This window comes from Pezoporus wallicus, unplaced genomic scaffold (genome assembly GCF_028554395.1).
Source record: "Pezoporus wallicus isolate ANWC-B61680 ecotype Strahan unplaced genomic scaffold, APGP_CSIRO_Pwel_v1 contig_11299, whole genome shotgun sequence".
In the NCBI taxonomy this organism is placed as follows: domain Eukaryota; kingdom Metazoa; phylum Chordata; class Aves; order Psittaciformes; family Psittacidae; genus Pezoporus; species Pezoporus wallicus.
The window spans coordinates 2,401-21,545 of NW_026636141.1; the positions used below are offsets into that span (position 1 = coordinate 2,401).

The 19,145-nt window shown below is 53.5% G+C and overlaps 1 protein-coding gene across 1 annotated transcript; it reads right to left on the reverse strand.

Annotated features, from left to right (window-relative positions):
- Positions 1 to 767: 767 nt before the first annotated feature.
- LOC130593742 (heat shock factor protein 5-like) lies at positions 768 to 6,684 on the reverse strand. The gene is given in 6 exon segments (XM_057399104.1): positions 768 to 859; positions 861 to 1,333; positions 3,024 to 3,121; positions 4,355 to 4,726; positions 5,679 to 5,923; positions 6,659 to 6,684. Coding segments are annotated over 6 exon segments (1,278 nt in total). The 3' UTR covers positions 768 to 795.
- Positions 6,685 to 19,145: the final 12,461 nt, after the last annotated feature.

The following is a 19,145-nucleotide window of genomic DNA, read 5'->3' on the forward strand; positions in this document are numbered from 1 at the left end:
CTGCCCCCCGAGCGCGCCGTCCTTGGCGACTGGAGGAGGAGAAGCCGGCGGCAACCTGGGGCGAGGCGCAGGCTCGGCAGGCACAGGAGCCAGGCCCGGTGGCAGAGGAGGAGGGACCGGTGCGAGCAGCAGGCTCCGCAGACCTCGCTCGACGCTCCGGTCCCCCCCAGGAGAGGAGAGCGTCGGCAGCGGAGAGGCCCCTCCAGGAACCGGAGGTGGTCCCGGCAGGACCTGCGCGGGACCGTGTGAGCTCAAAAGCCACTGCTTGGAGCCGGCTGCATCCCGTCGGGATTCGGTGATGTCCAAAGATGGAGCCTCCGCGTCCCCTCTGAAGAGCCCGTTCCAGAGCTTGACTCCCCCAAATAAATATCACAGTTGGCAAGAGGTTCCTGTAGTCAGGCGGTGCCTTCTCGTACGTCTCAGAAGCCGTCACGGGTACATTGACATTTCCAGGCATGCCTTGGGTTGCCTCACCAAGCCTCATCATCCTCCCCTGGGTGATTCCCCTGGCCCCCTGCAGACAATAACAACTCGTCTGATCTCCCCTTTCTGGAAGTTTCAGAGCAGCTGTCTCTCTTCTGTCACTGCGTCCCACCAGACAGGAGTATTCTCCTTTCAAAAAACACCAAACAAAGAGACAAAGAAATGAAACCAAAGATCCCTCAATGTTCTCTTGTTATGGCTGCAGGGACAAAGCGAACCGTTCCCCACTCCCAATGGACACCTGACGAGCGCTGAGCGCTGCCTAGATGGTTTACTGGGCGATGAGCTAAACCTCTCCATTCCTGGGCACGTTTACCTCCCTTTAGCCCTTACCTGCTCTCCTCTGAACAGTCCTTCCAGAACAAACATTTCAGGGGGGAGCTGGGCACTGATCCAGTGGTTCTCTCCCTTCTTTGGGGGCTTCCTGTGTGGCCACAGCTTCCAGTGCCATTTCAGCAGCAGCGGTACGTTCTACGCATGCAGTGTCATAGGGAGCAAGAAGTTCTCCATCACAGCCTTCTGCAGCAGTTAATGCTTGAGCTGCTTCCATCAGAAATGAGGTGTCTGCTGCCGCAGGAGTCAGAGGTGCCAGTTCACTTTCCTCAGCGGCAGAAGGGGTGTCGCTCTTCCCACTACTAACCAGGAGCGGCTGACTTCTGAGAGACTGAGGGGTTGACATCTCACTCTCCACAGGTTCCACTGGCACTATTTCAGCGTTGGGTGGTGAAAGCATCTTATCCAGAACCTCAAGTATGGCTTCAAAACTTAATTCCTCCATCATCTTCTCTTCACCAGAAGCCCCGCCACAGGGCAGGCATTCAGCTGCACAAGGTGGCTGCGCTGGTGGACTCTGGGAGAAACAGAAGACAGGGAACGTTCATACCAAAACCACACAGTGATTGATCAGTCAGGGCTGATGGTATTACTGTTTCTAAGGACTGTGCAGGTGGTTTCTGATTATCAATACACAAGCAGGGCAGGATGAGCAATGCTGGAGCCGTCTGCATCCCCCAACAGAACCTGGGGAAGTGCCTGCCCCTGAGCACACACAAGGTAAACTGATTACTGGCCAGAGCTCAGTGAGATCCACAGGCAAAGCACCGTATTCTGTACCACCTGCACAGCCCCTGCCACCCTGCTCCCCACCCTGGAGGAATGATCCAGGCTACCCTAACACTTGGAAACATCAAGTCCTTCTGAGCCATTCTGCACAATACTCGTGTTGTCCTGCTCCCTGGGTGCCTCTGGGCTGCTCACCCAGAGGGGACCTTCCAGCAATCTCTGCTCACATGCACCAGCAGCTTTTGACTGGCACTTCCCTGCCTGTGCCTGCATAACCCAAGCAACCACTAAGGAGCAAGTGGTTAACCAGCAAGTTACCAGGACACTTACTGCTTCAGGAACCAGTACATCTCTTCTGACCCCATGGACTCGCTTTTCATCAAGCACCTGAGTTTTACCAGACCCTGTGGGCACTGTATTTCTATCACCTTTCAGTCTAGCCACACCACCACCCCGACAGCTCCTTGGGCACCATTTGCTATCCCAGACACTGATCTCAGCCTTCTGAGATGAGCAGTTATGTGATTGCGACTTCCCGACACTCAGACCGATCCTCATGTCCTGGAGGGAAAAGCAGCTCACAGTGGAAGTGGGAGGACAAAGACGCACTGCCTGAGAAAGAAACACCAGCCTATCAGCGGCAGGCCTGGCTGTTGGCTACTTCTAGCCTTACAGCAACATGTTATCCTGGCCACAACCTGCCCAGCTTGGGTAAGCTCAGATGAGAAAAGGAAAACATGCAATGAAGACAAAAGGTTGATATTTGTAAGACAAGACACTGGATGATCAGGCTTGCATAGGTCAGCCCTTTTGCAACACACACATCAGAACTTGTTTTGCTTGCCCTCTGGAAGGAAAACAACCAAAAGCATATGCGTGCTGCTGCAATGCAAAAGGAAGCCCTGGCATTTGTACTGAGGTTCTTTTGATATTTGATAAGCCAGGCCACCCAATCGGGAGCAATTGTCCCCAGAATTCCAGAAAGGAAGTACTGGAGTTTTCTTTAATAGGACATCTCTGAGGTGAGCCCAGTTCCAAAAGTCACCTTAGTTTTTCTCATTCACCCAGTGAAACTCAGAACTGCCGCAAGCTCTCTGGGATGGAAAAGTGGAGCTGGTTCCAGGATTTCCGTAACATTAAAGAATCACCTTTGTGCAGGCAAGGACATTCTTCAGATAAACGGAGACTCATGAACTAAAGCAAATTCTGGTGCAGCCACACATATCACTTTGACAGGAAAAACCTCTCCAGCGATGACACCCACGATGCTGCTGCCCTGACACCTCACCTGCATGGCAGCCTCTGCCCCTGCCACGTTCAGTGCTGTTCTTAAATGGGCATTGGGAAACCTCGTGACTTGCCCTTTCTCCAGCAGATCCATTCCCAAACTTCTCTCCCTCCTGCCACAAGCCCAGAACCCTGCAGTCCACGTGCAGGGGCTCCTCTGCTTCCCCCTGCTCTTCCTGCGCTGCACTCACCTGCACAAAGCCGCAGTGGGTGCACGCCGCAGCTGCAGCACTGGCGCTGACAGCGAGAGGCTCTCCCTGGGCAGGGGGTGAAGGACACTGCAGCGCTGCTGGAGAATTCAGACACAGAGATCAGACTGCCAGAACTGGTGTTCAGTGTGCACAGTGCTACTGCTTACTTGGATTAAACACTGCACTGACCACAGAGTAAACTGCCTGAAATGGGTTAGGACCTCCCCAGTGGTTGGAAGACTGATTTCTTCACCCTAAAACGTATTGGTTCTGACACATGTGCATGCAGATTACAAATATATATACACACTCAGAGAAACTTCATGGTCACGGTCTTCTAGAGCTTAAGATCACCTTTTTGATTTGGCCGCCTGACTGCCTCATCGCAACATACCACAGAAAGTGGATTCACACAGGAAGGGCCTGCATGTTCACACTCACAATTAAACACTGATCTTATTCCAAAAAGCAGCCTTGTAGCTGAAGCTGTATTCTGCAGGTATTATTTTTTGGTGACTTGCAAAGATATCTTCAGAGTAAAGGCTTTCTTTGCAGGACAGATAATCTTTACTGATGGGCAGTGTTAGCAAAGGCAAAGGTGTCAATTTCTTTTGAATACGTCTACCAATTGAATCAAGATTCCACACACCTGCTGCATTCACACACTTCTGTCCTACCCTGTGAATTGCAGAGAAGACATTTCTAAGCTCTTCTATCTCTGCTATAGTTAATCTCACCAGAGCCAGAAGAAATGAGCAGCTAAAGCACATTCTGTCACCAGCTGTTATCAAGTAAAAGACAGAGAACAGGGTCTCATTTGAACGCTAACGAGAGGGGCATGAATGGAAGCTTATGAAATCCTCATTTACTGAACAAACAAAAGATGCAGCCCCTCCCATCAAATAAGATGGATCTGCCTCAATGGAGATTTGGGGTTTGCCAAGAAAGAGACACACTTCTGCCTGTACAAGCTACGGATGGGAAACTTCACCCCCTCTGCAGGACACAACATGGGGGAAGTGAAAAAAAACCCCATGCAAGTTAGCCTAACGCTGACTGGCTGTGGCCAATTGGTTTCCTCCTCGCCCTGGAGCCTCCAAGGAGAGGATCTCTGGAAAGTCACCAGGGGACCCTCAAAAGCTGGACCAAGGACAAGAACACAAACCAGAACTTCTCTGGCCTTTCGTGGTCTCTCTTCCTTTTCTAGACTTTACGCTTGCTGTCTAATTTCCACCTGAGATACACACATGGGGACAGACACTGGAGAAAAACATTTCCAGCATCACTTGTCAATAACTGCTTGAGCAGCAAGTGCAGAACTTTGGCCATACCCGTTGGATCGGGGGCTTGCGAGCACTGCCCTGGAGACGCGCAGCTGCTGTCTTGCGGGAGGGAAGCGGCCCCAGCTGGAGCCCCTTGCTGAAGCGGCAGAAGCCAGAACACAGTCTGCAGAGTGTACGTGACCTCTGTGGAACACTTGTGCAGGACCGGAAAGGGAGCCCCTGGGCCTGGAATAGCTGGGGAAGCCCGGTGCCCTGGCAGCAGCCCAAAAGAGCCCTGCCATGTTCTGGAAGGGATCGGAGTCTGCTGGAAAGGCTCTGGCACGAAAGCACCGGGGTTCTGGCACAAGGCCGCTTTGTCCGAGTAACCAAAGAAGCTCTCTGGACCACCAGGTTGAGGAACCTGTCCTCCAGTCACCAGTCCTGCAAAACAAAGGGAAACAAGGGCTAAGGAAAGCAGTTTTCACTGGCGCTGCAAGGCAGGATGAGGAGCCAAGGCTCCACAATGTTCTTTGGGAAGACCACCTTTGCTCCAATGTTCTTCATCCACAAACAGACTTTATTCTTACACCTGAACATACAGTAACATAACACTGCTGTGCCAACACACGCTCGCCTGTGACCATTCAGTCTCCTGAAGCCTCCAGTACCAAGTGATCAGAAGTTAGAAATGTGCTAGAAATAGAAACGGGTGGCACCTGACTGAACCAAGCATGAGGATTTCAGAAAGTGCCGTGAACTACAGCAGACAGTACATTGCAATAAAAGGGGAATCACAAAGCACTGCTTTACCAAACTCCAGCTTTGCTACTAATACTACTAACATTTATGATAATAACCCTGACACTTTAAGGTTAGGGATAAGATTAGGGTTATGAGCCATTAGGGATAGCGTTTGAGGCCATCAGAGTTACGTTTAGGGGTAAGGTTTGGGTAAGGTGTTAGCGTGAGGGTTATGGTTTAGGGTTACGTTTAGCATTAGAGGATATTAGGGTTAGGTTTAGGGATTAATGTTAGCGTCAAGATTAGGGTTAGTGTTATGGTTTAGGTTTAGGGTAAGGGTTACTGTAGGGCTATGGGTTAGAGGTTCCCGTTGGGTTTTGGGTTATAATAACCCATTAGCCCAGGGGGACACCTGACAGAAATCTCGGTGCCGCGTCTCTTCTCCTTTGCACAGAGCTGACGGGATGCTCTGCTTGGCACTGCACATGGGCCACCGCTTCACGCCCATTGAATGACAGCTGAGGCAGCATCGCTACTGCCGTGCACGGAGGAGGAACGTTCTTCGGGTTCCCCTCACCTCCAGGTTGCTGATTTACAAACCCCACGGTCCCCAGCGCTTCTCACCACCACGCTGGGGCCCACCCCAGCTCACCGGGCCTGGCAGCCTCGCCGAGCCTCGGGGGCGGCAGCAGCGGGTCCCCGTGCAGCGCCGTGCCGAGCAGGCGCTGAGAGGGCTGGTGCGGGCGGCTGGGCACCTGCAGGCCGGCCGCCAGCTTCTCTTTGGCTCTCGTCAGGCGCTTCAGGTGGACGAGGAGGTCGGGGCGGTCGCCGGTCCCGACGGCCCCTGAGCGCTGCCGTCCCTTCAGCCACTTCCCGTGCCCCCAGCCCTGACGTCGCCTCAACGCCGTTCGTTACGGAGGCTCCAGCGTCACACTGCTCAAGCCCCGTGAGCTCCATCCCTCTGCCCCGGGAAACCGGGAAGGGCAGACCCTGCTGCTGCCAACGGCACAAACCAGGGCAGGACGCGCAGAGCGGCCACCGCCTCCAGCGCTCTCGCGCCACGAAAACCAACTCCGCCAGCAACGTGAATTTTCTCTGCTCCTCTCTTCAGCGCTTTGCTCAGCGCAGCCTTCTAAACCAATAAATAGCTTCTCATGACAGAGACCGTCAAACTGAAAGGGAGTTATTCCAGCTCCGCACTGGTGGAAAACACCAGCAGGTGTCCCGTGCCACGGGAGCGGCTGCCGAGGCGGGAGCTGGTGTAGGCAACCGTCCTCTGGGCTTTGAAACTCTTCTTCCTCATTAACACCACACATCTCCTAGAAAGGAGATGAGACAGGTGCTGCCCGAGGGATCTAGGGAGTAAAAGCCCACCCAAAGGCCACCTTCTTCCTGAACCTTTTTTCTTTCTACCCCCACTTCCTTTTCCTCAGAGTGAGCTGGGATTCCTGCTCTCTGGCTTCAAGAAGCAGAGAGGCAGTTACAAGTTGGCAACTCTGAACTTTGACGACTGAACAGGAAACAAAGTCAAATTCAAGAGGCGTTTTAGGTAGCGCTGGGGCAAGTCAGGGGGATTGTTTCGACCACTGAACAGATGCACATGTCCTGTTGATCACCACAGCTTGGCTGTACCTGCTGAAGTGAAAAGCACAGAGCATAGCGTCTGTGTTAGCCAGCGTCCTTCCCCATGCCCGTTTTGGTATCCATGCTTCATTCTCCCCTCTTTGGGCCACAGTAAGTGCACAGAAATACAGCGCAGCATTTGGACTGGAACCCTCACATACACCAGACAGCACATTCCAGGAGGTAAAACAACACATTCTGGCCTGTCCCCTCAAGGTATCAAGTTTTTAAGGATGAAGAGCAGTAGGCAGTGGAGAAGTGAGGGCAGAAAAGGGGAGGAGGAACACCAGAGGAGCAGGAGTTGTGTTTCCATGCCAGGAGAGGATCGGAGTGCCATTCCTGTTAGCACCAGGCTGTGACACGAGCGCAGACAAGCAGACGGGCAGAGCAGAAGTGAAAAGCCAACCTCCCATCTCCCGCAGTGCTGGCGGCTGTAAACTTCCGTGCTTGCTTTTAGAGTTGTCCTCTTTTACTGTTGCCAAAGCATGCACTGTTTTTGAAGGTGGTGGTTAACATCACATCATTCTCTTAGGCCAATGGCTGGGGAGACATCTTGCTGCTAGGGAGCTAAGGTAGAAGGGTGGGAAGTAGTTTATTTGATGGATGCATTTTGTAGGTAGTGGCTGGTAAATCTCTGTGCCCTCGTGAAGGGCACGCACAGAGTGGAAACGTAATTCAAAGTTACGAGATGGGCAGTGTGTGATAATACAGTCCTGGTTCCACTTGGGAAAAGTGAAAACCCAAACGAAAATGTGTGACCTGAACTAGGAAATCCCAAGGTTTCCTGTGTGTGTTGCTGTAAGAGAGGGTAAAAGGAGTTCCTTGTCTCCCCAGTTACCGAGGCACTTGTGATGGCTGGAACCCGAAGTCACCAACCAGCCTCTCTAGGCAGATGTGCCAGATGCTGCTTTTTTTTCCCCAGATGAAAGCACAGCAGCAGGAGAGCAGCAGGAATCAGCTCTTCAGAGGAGCTGTGCTGACCAAAGGAGGCTTGGCTGCATGCTCTGAGGTCTGAGCTTATGTCGTGGTTTAAACCCAGCCAGGCAACTCGTTCACTCACTCCCCCCCTTCTTTTCCCTCCCCCTGCTCCCGGAGGGACGGAGAGGAGAACCAAAAAGAAAGCAACTCCCACAGGTTAAGAACAGTTTAGTAACTAAGGTATAACACAAATCACTACTGCTACCACCAATAATAACAATGATAAAGGGAATAACAAGGGCAGAGAATACAACACCTCACCACCAGCCGACCGATAACTCGTACCCCCAGCCTGACCAAGCACTGACCGATACCTCCTCCAATCCCCCAGTCTCCCAGCCCTTCCGGGTAACTCTCATTACCTCCTGGGCATGCAGCGCTGTGGTATGGAATACCTCTTGGGTCAGTCTGGGTCAGGTGTCCTGTCTGCTTCCTCCCTGCTTCCCCTCCTCCCTGGCAGAGCATGACGCTCACAAAGTCCTTGGCCAAACCAAAACATCATTGTTATCAGCTCTGTTCCCAGGCTGAAAGTCAAAACACAGCACTGCACCAGCTACCAAGAAGGAGAAAAATGACTGCTACTGCTGAACCCAGGACACAGGGTTAATTAATAAGCATTTGTAATACCCCTCGAGACCCTTTGGTTAGAGGCACTGAGAAGCATTACTTGTCTTTTTACCCGCTATGGTTATGCCTGGCAGATGCAAAAGGCTATTGGGCTGTTTCCAAGGTGGCTTATTTCCTGTTGGGGATGAGGCATTGATGGTAAATTGCATAAGAAGACAACTTCAGAATCATTCCTTTGCAAAGAACAAGCAACGTTTCACACGCTGAGGTGGTGAGAGGCTCTTACTTAGCCACAGGCCAAACCACAGGGGTGGGAACGGCCCCTTTCCTGAGCATCATCTACTCCATCCAGGATCGTATCTTTCCTGGGGCAGCTTCCATAGCAGAAGTGTTCTATAAACCACCACATCAGCCTTAACCTCCTAAGATGAAAGTGTCCCTGGAGACCTCTGGGGAGCCAGCGTGTATCTGAAGGGGGGCTATAGGGATGCTGGGGAGGGACTCTTCATTTGGGACTGTAGTGATAGGACATGGAGGAACGGGTTAAAACTGAAACAGGGGAAGTTTAGATTGGATATAAGGAGGAAGTTCTTTAGTGTGAGGGCGGTGAGGCACTGGAATGGGTTGTCCAGGGAGGTTGTGAATGCTCCATCCCTGGCAGTGTTCAAGGCAGGTTGGACAGAGCCTTGGGTGACCTGGTTTAGTGTGAGGTGTCCCTGCCCATGGCAAGGGGTTGGGACTGGATGATCTTAAGGTCCTTTCCAACCCAAACTATTCTATGATTCCATGATTCTAAGTTAGAGGGGGGACAAGGAGGAAACTAAACTCCAGGAACAAGAAGTCTTAGACCAAAACCCCCCTTTGGTTAGATCAGCTCCAGACCATTTCTCAAGCTAAAGCTCATTGTGAAGGTCCATGTTTGACCCTTCTTGGCCACCAGAAACAGTCTCCTTCACTGGGCTGCTTGCTGACATGAGCCTCTCCTCCCCTCCAGGTAAGGCCAAGGCATAGAAATGCTCTTGGAAGGGAAAAAGCACTGGGGTGGCAGTGATTTCCCTCCAGTAGAGATGCCAAGTGGCTGAAGAAACCCTCATCTCCTGTGGGCCCTCTCTAACCACCAGCTCTGTGCTTGTTCCCCCCAGATCCAGTCACCTACCTCTCTTCATCCAGATGAGCCCCCTGCGCTCAGACTGGAGCCATGCCTGGCTGAAGGGGATTATTCCCTCTGTGCTGCACTACAGCCTCTTGGGCTACAACTTCTTCGTCCCGATGCAGCAGGTACGTAGGTTAGCATTGCTTTCCTGCGGAGATCTCTGCAGGAGGTGAGGTGGGAGGGGTGCAGGAGGTAGCTTGCACCCTGTGGCTCAAGTGTGCTGCACCGAGGCGTGAAGCACTTTGCTCTCCATACCCCATTTTCTGTCTGGATTGGGGTGAATGTTACCAGGGAATCGACGGAGAGTTTGAAAACCAAGGCAAACAGGCAGTAAATGTGACCAGGCAGCCAGGGAAGCAGGCAGGTCTCTGGGGATGCCCTTTGCAGAGCTCCTTACCCACAGGCTGAGGGCAGCTCCCTGTCCCTCGCAGCTTCCCTGGAGCTCAAACCCAGCCAGCAGAAGCCAAGAGGGAGCCTGCAGCCAGGGAAGTGCATGCCCAGGCCGCTGGCTGGGGAGCAGATGCTCCTGAAACACCAGCAGCCGCTCTCCAAGGCTGTGTTTGTGCTCCAGAGCGCAATGCTCCAGGAATCCTTCAACCAAAACGTCGTAAAAGGCCAGAAACGACCCTTTAATGGGAGCCAAGCAGCTCGGTTTTCCCCTCCTCTTGGAGGTGACCACATTGTTTGTGTTCAAAACGCACCCCGAACACGTGGAGGCTGCACGTGAAGTGTCAGAGCCAGAGGGCAGAGCTGCAGAGAGCCCTGGTAAAGGGGTCAGGGAGCAATCCTTCAATGGGGCCCTATTTTTAGGCAGTTTTCCTTAGAAAACAAGGCCTGGGCAATCACAGCACAGAGATGCTGAACCCGCTGGTGTGTGGTCCACGGGGCTGCGTAACCTCAGCCCGGGAGCTGAGGCAGCACCAGGGGCTGCTCGAGATGTGAGGAGCCTCTGGAGGGGCTGGGGTTCTGTGGGCGGCTTGGCTGAGCCCTTGGCTCAGTTCTGTGTGGCATTTCTATACAAGCTGAGCCAGATTTTCAGAGCGAGGATGCTCCAGCTCCAAAGGCTTCATCTCCCTTTCCCTGTCCCTTCCCACCCTCTCCTGTCCTTCCCAAGCTCCTCCACGGTGTTTCAGAGGGCATCTGGAATCCCCTTCCACTGAGTATTTCTGACAACAATACTCTTCTTCTCCACTGCTGTGCACTATGGAACTGAAGGGAGCTAAAGCACAGGAGCACTCTCCCGTGATGCTTTGTCTTTGCATGCCATTGTGGAAAGAAAACCCAGCACTTCCCCAATGGTTTTCTCTGCAAGAAAGAAATCCCTTTTTATATGTTCTGATTAAATGTAGAAACTCTGGAGACATCTGGTCCTAAAAGGGCCAAAGATCATAGAGTCAGAGTGGTTTGGGTTGAAGGGACCTTAAAGCTCCTCCAGCTCCAACCCCTGCCACAGGCAGAGACCCATTCCACTAGAGCAGCTTGCTCCAAGCCCCTGTGTCCAACCTGGACTTGAACACCTCCAGGGATGGGGCAGCCACAGCTTCTCTGGGCATCCTGTCCCTTCCTTTAGCCTAAATCTCCTGTTTCGGTCTGAACCCATCACCCCTTGTCCTATCGCTCCAGCCCCTGATGAAGAGTCCCTCCCTCCTCAGCATCCTTGCAGCCCCCTTCGGACACTGGAAGCTGCTCTGAGGTCTACACGCAGCTTCTCTTCTCCAGGCTGAACAGCCCCAATGTACTCAGCCTGGCTCCATACGGGAGCTGCTCCAGCATCCTCATGGCCTCCTCTGGACTTGCTCCAACAGCTCTGTGTCCTTCTTCTGCTGAGGACACCAGAACGCAAGAGATTCTTGCTTTGCCCTTTATTGGGTTAAGCTGGTCACAGGTTTCTCTTTTCTCCCCCATGCTGCAGGTCCTGAACCTCACCCGCCGCTGCATCCAGAGGCACCGGGACTTCGTTGTGCCGCTGCTCATCAAATACAGCTCGGAATGGCTCAGCTGGGGGTATCCCATCTTCCGGCCGGCCTGGTGGCTCAGCCCCACAGATCCAGCCGCTTTCACCATCCAGGATGAGTTCCTCATTGGAGATGAGGTAGGGAATGTGGGGCTGAATGCTCTCCCAGGGTAAATAAGGTGCCCCCTGCCCTCACCCATCCACCTCTTTGCATCCTGCCTGAGTACAGCACTGGGGTAGGGGTGGTGGGGAACCATAGGGCTGGTGGGATCCTGTGGCTCCTTCAGCTTTGCGATTTATTCAGATTGAGTTGTTGACAAGGCTTCTTTCCTTTTGGCTTTTAATATCAGGGTATTCTTCAGTCCTTTCTGCTGGAAGACACCCCCTGATTGTCAGCAGTTCTTTCCCCCCTCTTTTCAGGCTGCTTGTCCCATTACTTGATGCTACAGCACGATTGTTTCATGCTGTAAATGCTCCCTGCAAGCCTGGTGTGCTCACACTTTGGTCACGTAGCGGGAGTCTGTCCCTGCAGATGTGTCCATCCCACTGCTGCTCCTTTAGATGGCCTGATAGTTGATGTGGTCTGTGCTGCTTCAAACCAAAAAGCTCTTGGAAAAGCAACTCATGCCTTTTGGAAAAGACTTTCCTTAAAGGAAACTGTGCTTCATCCTGCCATGGTTGTAAGGAGCCTCCGGTTTGGGCAATGGCATCCCTTGATCTTTGTCCCTCCTGCTTTGCCTGGGTGCAGGATCCCAACAGCTCAAGACTTCGGCAGTTCCTACCCGGGTTTTTTAGTCCATTAAAAGCATAATCCTCAGTTCATACTATTGAATTCATTTTGCAGCGACACACTGGGCTGTCTTTACACAGGGATGCTGCTAATCATGGGGATATCACCTCCATAAAATAAGTATCCTCAATCCCAAAGCAAAGCTCAGTAGCAGTTTGTTCCTTGTTTCAATAGGAAAGCAGCTTGTGCTGCAGAGGTACCTTTCGAGGCTCTGCCTGCAGCCTCCAACAGATGCTGCAATACCCGACTGCCACATATGAGTTTCTGGTCATAAAATATGTGAATTCATTTATAGATTTTAGTATTTATTATTATTATTACGGAAAATTTCACTGCAGGAGACCAGCTTCTTAAGAAGGAGCAGAAAGGCCTTTAGAGAGAGCTCGGATAGAATCATAGAATCACCCAGGTTGGAAAAGACCTTTAAAATCATCAAGTCCGACCTAAGTTGGGAAGCTTTTAGAACACAAACCTTTGGCACAAAGGAATTGGAGAGCAGCACTGTGTGAGTGCAGAGGTCGCAGGGAGCTGAGGCTTTGCCCCTGTCCCAGGGTTGTTTGGGCACTAATGGGGGTATTAGTTTTGAACTGAGCAAGCTTAAACTTAGTCCCTTCCCCTAGAATCTCTCGATCGATGCAATTCAGGCAGGCAGGGCAAGAGTGTGCTCCATGTTAGCTGACATTCCCCGTTCAACCCTGCAGGCTCCGGGAGGAAAGATAATAAAGGGTCAGAGCAGCTTCAGGCTTCTCTCCCCTGCGAGGTGCAAAGCTTTGGCTTGGCTGAACACTGCTGAAGTAGGGTAAAATGTGGTGTGTGCTCTGTAAGGGTGTCAGGGCCAGGCAGTTGTGATAGAGCAGGAGGTGAGGCTGCCAAGAAGCTCCCCTGGCTTCAGGTTTTAATCGTTATTGCTCTCATTTTCCAAGAGAGCCTGAGCCTGTGTGTGGGGAGCCCAGGCAGGGATGGTTTGATTCCAAGCTGCCGTTTGGAAGCTGCAAGAACAGAAACATGCTCCAGAAACAGCTTTGGTGCAATGTGGAGCATCATTAGCTCTGAACTACTGGGAAATGCAGTGTGGTTCCGTCCCGGTACAGTCTGAGGCAGGACTAAGGGCAGAACAGCAGGATAAACCCTCTGAGCATCATTGCTCAGTGCAAGCAGCTGCCGCAAGCGCTGATGAGCACAGCTCTGGTGGCCCTGCATGTGCCAGGGGGTTGGAAGTGGATGAGCTTTAAGGCCCCTTCCAACACCAACCAATCTGGGATGCTATTCCTGATGCCCTCCTGCTTCTGAGGTGTTTTGGGGGGGGTTACCCTGGGCTGGGACAGCCCTGCTCTGAAAGCTGATTGTCGGGCTGTGATTTGTGCATTCATCACTTCCAGATCTCTTGGCACGTTCAGCCTGAATCAGGCCGGGCACTATAGCTGTTAAATGTGCCAGAATGCTCCATAAGCAGGTTTTAGGTCAGATTTTTGCTGACTACGAAGGGAAATAAGCATCATCTCCCCTTGAGCAGACAGACAGCAATGCCTTTGGGTGTCTGCAAGCGGCTTTGGATGCAGTGGTGGACTGCAGTGGGCAGGGTGGTTTTGATCAGGCTTGAGGTCTTGAAGCTGGATTTAACACTGCACAGCCACATTCCAGCATTACTCATGAGGCCGGGAGGGTCCAAAAGTGTCCCCCCAAATGTTGCAAACGCCAGGATATGTCCCTGGGATGACGCTGCTGTGCGGCTCAAGAAGCATCACTAAGGGGTGCAGGGATGAATCCCTAGCACTTGCTCTTTGCTGTTGACCAAGACCTCCAAAAAGGAGGGTTTAAGAGGGGGATTGATCCATCCCTGAATTTCATATCCAGTTTTCACTATTTAGCCTTTTTTTCCCCCTCCTTTAATGGCCTTTCTAGACTTTCAATCTTTTCCTTATCGCCTCTTTATTCATCATCATGTGGCAGGGGGTTGGAATTAGATGAACTTTAAGTTCTCATCCAACCCAAACCATTCTCTGATTTAGAGCCCAGCTGTGCACAAATACAAATCCAAGCCTCAGTGTTCAATCGGATCTAAACTGAACCAGAGCTCTGCTCTTCCTGCAAAGCCTCTTTCAGTTTCTGAAGTGATTTATCAGGAATAGTCTCAGGATGCTGGAAACTGCTTTTCCCATAAAGGGAGGGGAGAAAGGATCCCTAAAGTCCTTTGGGACTGGATTACTTAGACTAAGTCACTGGGAAGGAGCGAGCAGAGCAGAGCACACCTCTCCTTATGCCTCTGTTCTGAACGGGGCTCACTGATTTGTGACCCAAGAGCAACTTCTTCATGCTTTTACTTTTACATACTTATTATATGCAATCAGCCCTATGCCAAGGCCACTGGCTGGGATTTTGATGACCATTTGAGGGTGCTGGGAAGCTAAATTCTTTGAAGTCTCCCAAAGGAGCCTTGAGTCCACAGAATGGTAAGTGTGCATCCATTGCTTGGGATGGTATCGATCACATTGTGTATTTTGAACATCGCCTTTTCCTAGGGTTTAATCCTACCTCACCTCTAACCTGTAACACTCAATTAGTCTGAGAGGTAGAAACAAATCCTTCTCCTAGATGCAGGAGAGGAAAGGTGGGAGGGGAGGTGGGAAGAGAGCGTTAAGTTGCCTGCAGAGCAGCCCCAAACAGAGGGCTTTCGAAGTCCTTTTGAGCAGCCTGGAGCTAAAGCTCTTTTCCTACCTTTTTCCAGTCTCTTTCCTATTCAGGTGGAACATGTTCATATCTACCTGAAATACGAGTTTCTGCTTGGTTTCCTACGGGATTCTCTTTGGCTTCACTGACTAAGTTGTATCAAAGAGTCGGCCTGAATCAAATCCTCCCAAGCACGGCAGGAAAGGGAAATTCCCAACTCTGCCACAGATGGCTTGGGGATGTCTCTCGCCCGGACTCGGTGCCACCAGTGCCTACTGCAATCCCATAAAACCTTCTCAGAAGCTGCTTTGTGGGAGCCTGAACCCACCTGCATGTGCCTCTGGGCACCCCAAGCTAGTTCATGGTGTCCCTGCTCACTGCAGGGGCTGAACTAGATGAGCTTTGAAGGTTCCTTCCAACCCGAACCATTGCGTGATTCTCTGGCCTTTGCTCAGCACAGCTCAGGGAGCTTTGTGCTTACCTCTGCTGTGGCATGCATGGACACTCATCTGCAGTTAAGGGCCAGACCCCCTGACCTCCTCTGTGGTTGCTTGTCCCTTCAGCCTCGTGCTTTGCTTGGTGCACATCCTGGCTAATACTCCAAGTGCTACGTTTCTCTTTATTCCCTGCAGGTCCTGGTTGCTCCAGTAACAGAGAAAGGGCAGACGTGGAGGGACATCTACCTGCCCGGAGAGGGGCACCTCTGGATGGACACCACCACTGCCCATGTGTTCGATGGAGGCACCATCCTCAGGAACTACTCTGCTGGCCTTGCAGAGGTGCCGGTCTTTGTGAAGACCTCCGAACTCCAGCCTGCTGCAGCTCTGGGGCCTCTCTCAGGGCAAAGCTGCCCACACGTGCTCGCTCTTGCAGCCTATTTGTTCCAAGAACCTTTGTTTACCAGTATTATCTTAGCAGAAGTCCTTTGAGTCTTTCCTTACTTGCTGTTGTTCTAAGAGAGGAGATGCAGCTTTGGCACAAAGACACGCTCATGTGCAGTGGTGACCTCTGTGCTTCCAGGGCTTGCCCAGTGCCATGTTTGTGTGTGAGCTCAGGTGGGCACATGCGGCATTTCCAGCTCCCTGGCACCACGCTCAAAGATGCTGCCTTGGCCAGAGAGTGGATTTCCCAGAGCAGGAGGTAAATGAACATCGGCTCATACCCGATGGGATGCTTTGTGTTTGAAGACAAAAGCATACACAGAGAAAACTGACTGTGAGAGCTCTCTTCAGGTTCCTGGACATCACGTGTGCTAAGCACTACCTGCTTCTCTCAGCTGCTGCTGGGTGTACGGTTCCCCAGGGCAGTCTTTGGTAGCAAAGCCTGACTTTGAGGATAACCAGGAAAACTGGGTGAATTCCAGGTCTATTGGCAGCAGGTTTCTGCGGAACAAAAGTAAACTTTGCCAGACAGGATCGTCATCCACCTTGGAATACAATCTCTGGTGCTCATCACTGAACTCCTATAGGCCCCAAAGAGGGCTCTTCATCATCTGAAGATGATGGTGGTGGTTCTTTTTCCTCTCAATTATTCCCTGCAGTGCAACAGCATGACCAGCCTTATTCCACCCAGCAGAAACCATTCCATAGGCAATCCAGACATCCCACGTGCTGAGTGTACATTTAGGGAGATGACGAGCCTCTCTGATAGCCCAAGTTATGGATTTCTGGGACATTAACATGTACATTAATGGGGTGAGTTCAAAGGCTGGTGTTTGAGGGCAGGAGGAGGTGGTAGCTGGGACTGAAGTGGAGAGCAAGATTGTGCTGGTGGGCTCCTGGTCAAACCTTTGCTCTTCGCAGGGCAGGACAGCGCCTGATCCCTCCGAAACAGGCAGGCAGGAACTGGGAGCAGGGAAGCAGCGTCCCTGTAATGCACACACCGTGCTGCGCCGTGCCGTGCGACTCTGTCAGGCCCTGCACGATAACTGACCCCAACTGGCTCCTCGGCCTCAGCATCCTGATCCTGGCTGTGGGGACCATCCTGTTCATCACCACCCGATGGCCAAAGGTAGGGGCTGCTCAGAGCCAGGGGTCACTCGGGGTGGGTGCTGATGAGGTCCTCCCCAGCAGGTCCCTGTGCTCTGCTCTGTTCCCACAGGGTGACAAACGGAGCCGGCGATGCTGGGCAGGGTGGCAGCAAGCGGCAGCACTGGAGAGCCCAAAGAGCCCCGTGGGTCCTCCCTGTGACCCAGGGGGTACCTGGGCCTGTCCCCAGGGCAGGAGAGGGCAGAGCAGGGCCCCTTGGGGCAGCCTGGCCCCAGTGCAGGCAGGCAGCCCCTTGAGGCCCTGGTGTCCCCAGCCCCATGGCTCAGGCCCTCCTCCCTCTTTCGCCCGTGGCAAGCGTGGGATGTGCCCCAACTGCGTGCACTGCACCTGGGCTGCCCAGGAGCTGCAGCAAGTGACGCTGTCACCGCCGCTGGGGATGGGCTCAGTGCCTGCACAGGACCACGGCACCAGGCAGGGAGCAGGGGGGACCTGCGGGCGCTGCGAAAGCGGGGCTGCCTCTCCTGCCACAGCCTCAGCTCCTCCAGCTTCTCCACGAGGCTCGGCAGCCCTGAGAGCCAGATGGATGCCTGCGTGAGCCTGGACCCAGGGACCCCGGTGCGGCTGGGCTCTGCCTCCTCCCTGGGGTCCTTGCGTGCTGGGGGAGCCTGGTCAGCACTGAAGATGCACGTGGCCAGGAAAAGGTTGGAAGTGCAGCTGGGGGCCCTGCCCACGCTGGTGCAACTCTCCCAGGAGCAGGCAGTGCAGAAGCAGGGCCTCCGTGTCCTGCCAAAGCTCATCCAGCCCGGGCAGAGCCAGCCCTTGCCACGCTGCAGGATGCGCCCCTGGATGCAGGCCAAGGCAGACACCATCGCGGACACCATCAAAGAGAAAGAAGTCCGGAGGCTGTGGGGGGACCCCAACCCCACCGAGGAGTGCCTGAATCTGCTGGTGCCGTGCCCTCCACTACTGCTCATGCCTCCGGCCCTGAAGCTCCTTTGGAAACACAGCACAAGGGGAGCCCAGGCCCTGGCTCAGGCCAGAGCCATGGGGCAGCCCATGGAGGGACGGCAGCAGCAGCTGCCCAGCCAGCACAGCTCGAAGGCGCTCCTGCACGCTGCGGGTGGTGCCATCTGCTTCACCAGCCCAGTCCCAGCCCCAGGGACCGGCATCAGTGAGAGCCTCCTTCACCCGCATGGGCAGTTACTGCAGCGGGAGCCGTTCCCGTGCCCTCTTGGCTCATCCTCAGCCCAGCCAGCCCTTCCCAAGCCAGACCACAAGGCAGAGGAACCGGCAAAAGGACCAGCATCATCTTCAGTCCCGCAGAAGAGAGATGTCGGCCTCCAGACCAACCTCACCGAGCTGGAGCAGGAGGAACATCCAGCCCAAGCCGTGTCTGGGCTTGAAGGAGAGCTCCAGGAGCTGGAGCAAGAAGGGAGATGGGAGAGAGAAGAGGGCTTAGATCCTGGACAAGGATCCCGCTGTGACCAACGTGACCAGGGCAACAGGAGGCCCTCAAGGTGGCTTCAGTGCGGATGATGAGGAGCAGGTGGACACTGCAGTGGGACAGCCCCAGCCAGGGCTGACTCTGGTGTGGCAGCAAACAGCATCGAGCCAGTTCCGCTGCTCCAGCTGAATCCACAGCAGAAAGCCCCCAGGAGGGACCTCAAAGTGGCCCTGGGAGGGACAAGGGTGAGAAGATGAAGGGCAGGGACCACGGTTACACAATCACAGTCCAAATAAATCCTCGTTCTAGCCTGAATGTGGGAGTTGCTTTCTGTGACCTCTAAGCGGGATGTGACTGTGGGCTGGAGAGGGGGGGGAGAGGAAGGGGCTCTCTCAGCTCTTCCTCGTAGGAGAGATGCTTCAGCCCCTTCATCTTCCTTTGCTTCCTGTGACCTGAGGCACATTCGTGTCCCCAGGCACATGTCTCGGCGGGGACAAGCAGTGAAGAGACCCATCTCCAAAGGCTTCATTCGGAACCACCGCATGGAAACTGGCCCGTGTTAGGAACCACCCCTTGATCTTGTCTCAGCAGGCGGCTCAGCAAGGGCCAGCGACCAAGGCCTTGCAAAGAGTCCGAGGTCAGGATGTGCCTGGGGATAAGAGACTCGAGGCCCTGCTCCTTGTCTCCAGGACAAGGCTCCTTTCCTGTGATGCTGAACCCTCTGCTCACGTTTATTCCTCTGCTTTGGAGACAGAAGCGTGTCCTGAGCTCGTCTCCTTGCCCAGCCTGAAGGAAGTGCTGCTGGTGCCCTTATGGTGCGGCCTCTGCCCTGCGCTGGGCTCTGTTGAGGAAGGGCTTTGCGGAGGAGTCTCCCTCGCACTCCTCCCGTCACACGAAGCCAGAGGTCTCAGCAGCCCAGCACGAGAGCACAGAGACTCAGCTCCCACTCCTGCCT